The sequence below is a fragment of the Melitaea cinxia genome, chromosome 8 (assembly GCF_905220565.1).
Source record: "Melitaea cinxia chromosome 8, ilMelCinx1.1, whole genome shotgun sequence".
NCBI lineage: Eukaryota > Metazoa > Arthropoda > Insecta > Lepidoptera > Nymphalidae > Melitaea > Melitaea cinxia.
The window spans coordinates 8,220,305-8,226,141 of record NC_059401.1 but is presented as its reverse complement, the minus strand read 5'-3'; the positions used below and the strand labels follow the sequence as shown (position 1 = coordinate 8,226,141).

Sequence of the window (5,837 nt, the reverse complement as noted above, 5' to 3'; positions counted from 1 at the left end):
ATTCTCCTTCCATCTCACTGTCCTTAAATAAAAGATCATTTCTAAAAGGCATTCAAAACAAAAGAATAAAGATTTTACGCATTTTATACAGTTATTTATAACAAGTGTGCTTTGAATAAAAGCAGTGGAAATAATTTTAAATTGTTAATATTGAAACAACGCTCATTATAATCTAAAAAATTGAAAATTTGACTATACCTTTCATTGTTTCGCTTAAAGCCAAAACTCGTTAAAAATAATAAGTGTAAAAGTTCTTTGTTTGGATTAAATTATAACGCCGAGATTATAAAACGAGCCCAGAGTTAATAAAAAGTCGAATAAATGGCAACAATTTATTAGTGTTTCAGAAATCATCAAAAAGACAACTCTTTTCAAATGTTGTAGCTTGTTAGTCATTTTACATAAAATACATTTTTAGAACTCCGGCTCCTTTGTTCTTTGACAATGAAAGTACTTAATTTAAACCGAATATCTTATACTGCTGTATTTTTATAAAAAAATTGACATTAACTTTAAGTAACTGTCTTATTGTTTATTATTTTGACGAAACGTTAGCGCAGTGGTCACAGCACTGGCTGTTGCGCTGGTGGTCGCGGGTTCGATCCCCGCTGACGACAGACATTTCATCATCATCATCATCATCATCATCATCATCATCATTTCAGCCTATTGCAATCCACTGCTGGACATAGGCCTCCATAAGTTCACGCCAAAAATGGGGTGACCTCATGTGTGTTGCCCATAGTCACGCTGGGCAGGCAGGTTACCGCAGGGCTGGCTTTGTAGCACCGAAGACGCTGCTGCCCGTCTTCGGCCTCTGTATTTCAAAGCCAGTCGTTGCATAGTTATACGATACAAATACAAGATACAAATATAATTTTTTACACTTAACTTGTTTTAACCGACTTCCAAATAAAGAGGAAGTTCTCAATACGACTGTATTTTTTTTATGTATGTTACTTCAGAAAAAAAAATCAAAAGATGGTGTGTGACATTTGGTCCCATTTAAATTTATTTGAGATCTAACCACTACTTTTCGTGTTATATCTAATCGTCTACCTACGTTGTATTATTTGTTGATGTAATTGAAGTCGGTTTTTTTCGTCTGCGAGCAATACAATTATTATTTTAATAGGTATATGTTCAAAGTCAAACTTTTAATGAAGTGATGTCATAGAACTAATGAATTTTAATATTAATGTTTAGCATACCAAACATTTTTTAATATTAAACATTGTTTAGCATACTGCAAAATACCACAATAGGACAGTGCCTGGTTGCTCGGGTATAATTGTAATGACATCACCAATATTCTATGGCATAGACTCCACCTTTCGTGTTACCTATCCTCATAGGATAGCACTGCTTCATGGAAAAGAGCCTACAAATACAGGTAATTTATTTCATGAGACATGTTAAAAAAAAAGTGTATTTCTTAACCCTAGACACCTAACCTTCGAACATATCCCTTTTAACCTAACCATTCGTCGATTTGACGAACAGTTTTTGGCGGCGTATAATTTTATAAAAATATGTATTTTCTCGGTAGTTTTAAAAGTTAATAAAGTAAAACATACATTATTTTAGTAAAATAAAACAAAATATTTGTAGTTTGGTAAGAAAATATTTATTTTATACTAAAGTTACAAAACACTAGACTTTTTGAGATCAATGATGAAGACAATTACCTACAAATAAAATTTAAAAAACATAACAAAAATAGCCTTCTTTTCTTTGGCAAACATAAATTATAATAGTCTTGTTACTTGGTAAAACACAAAAAAACTAATTATTTTGAAGCGCACTGTACACAAAAATCAACTTTATGTTCACCACAAATTGCGGTATTGCATTTTGAGCAGTAACATTTTGTCATGCGCCTTTTTTTGTATGAACATAGGCCACAAATCTTTCTTTTTCTGTTCACAGCCTCGAGTGGCTGAAGATCATTGTTAGATGATGATGGCTGACCTTGACCTTCCTCGATGGACACTCCTAACACATTTTTTATCTTATCCTTCACGTGTCTTGGCATAGTACGAATTTCCAGACGGGTTTTGAGCCACGATTCTACCAGTTGCATATGCAGCTTCTTCATAAAATCACGTCGAGTCATTACTTTTTGTCCTATTACACAAGTATTATGGCAGTAAATTATATAGCTGTTAATACATGATATGTTCAACATACCGTAGAAAACACAGAGTGGCCACCGACTAGTTTTTCTGCTGCAAGACATTACTGAACACATTTGGTCAAACGTATCCACGCCACCTTTTGTACTATTATAAAATTGAACCATGTGAGGTTTCTTTGTGTGGGGGTCAACTGTGCCGTCCTCGTCACACGAAGAAAGTAAGTAAACCATTTTTGATGGTTTTACCTTGTAAGAAAGAAGCGTTAGGGGACCATCGTAACAGAACATCGACGTATTGACGGCTCTTGATCGATAGTTCTTCATTTCTTCAGGGATTTCCTTTTTATTGGCTCGTAAAGTACCTACAAGCGTCATTTTATAAGGTTGCTGGAGTAACTGCTTCGCCAATGGTACTGATGTGAACCAGTTATCCATGGTTACATTCCGGTTTGTACCATGAATACTGCGAGTAAGTTCTTTTACAAAATACTCCCCCAATGGCACACCTCTAGTATTGGTTCCTTTCCCGAGATATGGTGTACTATCAATCATATACCTTGTGCCGCTATCACATAGCATTTCTAACTTAACCCCATATTTCGCAGGTTTATTCGGAATATACATTCTAAACTTACATCTTCCACGGAAAGTCAATAGCTGCTCATCAATGGTGACATTTGATCCAGGCACATAATTTTGGCGGCATTGAACCATAAGCATCTCCCATAGGTCTCGTATAGGTGTAAAGGGATCGTCCTTTTGTCGTTGCAAGCGGAATGTCTTGTCATCGAAACGCAGACATCGTAGGAGGAAATCGCATCTTTCTTTACTCATGCATGACACATATCTTGAGCCAGAATACTCGGTGTTGAATAATTCATCAAGAGACAGATGATTGTCTTTGAGAGCTGCAGATAAGACTAGAATACCTATGAGAGCTCTAATCTCTTCTTTGGTTGTCTCATTCTGAGTTGATGTATTTTGTTCATAGTTTTGCCTTTTTATTGTAATTTCAGCGTTTGTCCATTTTACAATATCTTCTTGCATCTGATTAGTTATAAAATGTTCAAATAACAGCAGAGGATCCTCTATATCCCTTAGACCACGAGTAGGTCCTCTGGCAACACGCACTATATTTATTGCAGCTGCTCTACTCGAAGTACGACCTTTGCTCGTAGTCCAAACATGACGGGACTGACTTCGAATATTTTGTTGGGGTAAGGTCAAGATAGCTGAATTATTACCTGAACCTTCTTCAGATAGAGTTGAAGGAATTTCTGGCTCCGGTACATTGTCGTTCAGATCAAGCGAAGAAATATTTTCATGGTCGGAAACCTCATCTTGAGCGTCACTTTCTGCATCATCCACCTCTAAATTATCTTCTGTTTCGCTGTTCGATGACTCCTCTAACGCACTGGGATCTTCCTCATCCATTAACAGTTGTGTTATATTATCCTCAGTCAGCCATCGCTTGGAAGCCATGGTAAAAGCTGTAAAAAAGAACAAACACTATAAACAAACGAAAGCAAACACTATAAAAATTTTATACACAAACCCTAACCATTCGTCAAAATGACGACTATTTTCGTAATATTTCGAAAAGAGAAGTACTTACCCGCCAGGCGCGGTCGTCACCCGGAAGAGCTCGACGAATACTGAATTGACAAGTGAAGATTCTGTGATCGGCGCGCGTGGCGAAAAGAAATAGCGATATTAGTGCGGCGTACTCGTCGATTCGACGAAGGTTAGGTGTCTAGGGTTAAAAATGTCAATGTAAATATCTTAGTAGAACATCGATCAATTCTATTTCAATTCATAATTGTTATAACATGGTAGTGGGACGAAATATAGATAACAACAAATAAATGAATATTGTATCAAAATATGTAAAATAGAAAGAAAAGACAATTATCACTTGACTTACGTAGTTGGTGACACCGGCCTCACCAACCGGGTTGTCACCAAAACTCTACAAACTATATAATGTGTGGCTCTGTGCTCGCGAATTCATCCGCATAGAATTAAAAAAATATTTTTCAGCTCGCAAAGTTACAATATATCGAAAATAAAAGTAGTCTAAGTTACTCCTTAATACATGAGCTAGATAGCTAGCTAGATTAGAAAGACAACGATTGCAAAAAAATGTCATTTTGGTATATGTACTGTGTATATAACTATATGCATTTAGTAAAAAGCGGATATCTTAATGTTACAAACAGACACTCCAATTTTATTTATTTGTATAGATAATCTTGAGGCTATGGCCGAGTAGACTGGACAGTGACAGCATAAAATAATGCATCCACTCGAAAACGTGAGGAAGAACAGTTCAGAATAAAAAAGTTATTCTTCATTTTCGAACCACCCGGTCTCACATACTTTTGAGTCATCACTGGTGGGTTAATATAAATTGGTATATTACTGGTTACAAATAATGTTATTATATATACATACATATAATCCGCCAACCCGCATTGGAGCAGCGTGGTGGATTAAGCTCTAATCTTAGTCCTACACGGGTAAAGAGGCCTATGCCCAGTAGTGGGTTATTACAGACTTAAGCGATGTACATTATATTGTTACGAACACTCGAAGAAACTAGCGCCATCTAGCGGCAACCATTGAAACCACATAAAGACAGAGACCGCATGAAACTCTCTACTCAATACTAGATGGCGTTAGAGGAACTACTGTGGAACTTTGTTGAAGTATAGTCTCGAAAACCGGGCACATGCGCAAACTTTCCAGAATGGTCTGGGCCTCGTGTCGGCCGATATAAATAGCCGCAGGGAGGCGAGCGAGTACAGTTCAGTTTGAGCGATCTTCGAGGCGACTTCAAGAGTGAAAACTAGTGATCAAGAGTGGTACCAGTGAAACCTACGACATTGGCTACGACTGAGGACATAGTGAGTGCTTAGTGTTTGAACTTAGTGCTTAGTGTTTGAACCTAGTGCTTTGTGTTGAACCTAGTGCTAGTGAATAAAGTCTTGAAAAGAGTCAGCAGGTCTTTCTCTCCAAATCATTCGAACCCTAACACGTAACAACTGGTGTCGGAAGTGAGATTTGGAGATGCCATTGACTCCGAGAGAAGACTTTAAGGACGTCAAGGGCGTCAGGACAAGGGCGCAACGAGCTGCGGAGGCCACACCTACTGGGGACCAAGCTCCGCCCACCGTGGACCAAGCCCCGCCCACTGACCCCGCCTATCATGCCCCGCCCACTGACCACGCCCACCAGGCCCCGCCCACTCCGAGTCAGGCCCCGCCCACTCAGGCTCAGGCCCCGCCCACTCGGACACAGGCCCGCCCACTCGGACTCAGGCCCCGCCCACTCGGACTCAGGCCCCGCCCACTCAGGCTCAGGCCCCGCCCACTTTGTATCAGGCCCCGCCCACCGGACCCGTCCACCTTACCGCGCCCACCAGTGACACCGTAACTTCTACAGACTCTCAAGTGGCTCTTCAATTAGCAAGTTTAATTAAATTAATGGAGCTGCAAAAGGCTGAAATTCGTGATGCTTTGCAAAAATCACAAGAGCAACAAAAGGCTGAAATTCGTGGTGCTTTGCAAGAATCACAAGAGCAACAAAAGGCTGAAATTCGTGCTTTGCAAGAATCACAAGAGCAACAAAAGGCTGAAATTCGTGGTGCTTTGCAAAAATCACAAGAGCAACAAAAGGCTGAAATTCGTGGTGCTTTACA

General features: G+C 39.1%; 1 protein-coding gene and 1 long non-coding RNA gene across 2 annotated transcripts; both read right to left on the bottom strand.

Moving 5' to 3' along the window:
- Positions 1 to 1,789: 1,789 nt before the first annotated feature.
- On the bottom strand, positions 1,790 to 3,184 carry LOC123655854 (piggyBac transposable element-derived protein 4-like). The gene has a single exon (XM_045591602.1). It carries the CDS (start codon positions 3,182 to 3,184, stop codon positions 1,790 to 1,792), a length of 1,395 nt encoding a protein of 464 aa, XP_045447558.1.
- A 346-nt stretch (positions 3,185 to 3,530) lies between these two features.
- LOC123655975 lies at positions 3,531 to 3,886 on the bottom strand. The gene is made up of 2 exons (XR_006743481.1): positions 3,753 to 3,886; positions 3,531 to 3,627 (listed from the first exon to the last, which is right to left on the bottom strand). It is a non-coding gene; the product is annotated as an uncharacterized LOC123655975 (long non-coding RNA).
- Between the last annotated feature and the right edge of the window lie 1,951 nt (positions 3,887 to 5,837).

Coding starts and splice junctions, on each gene's coding strand:
- LOC123655854 (XM_045591602.1), bottom strand. CDS start 3,184: ATGCAAGAAGATATTGTAAAATGGACAAACGCTGAAATTACAATAAAA.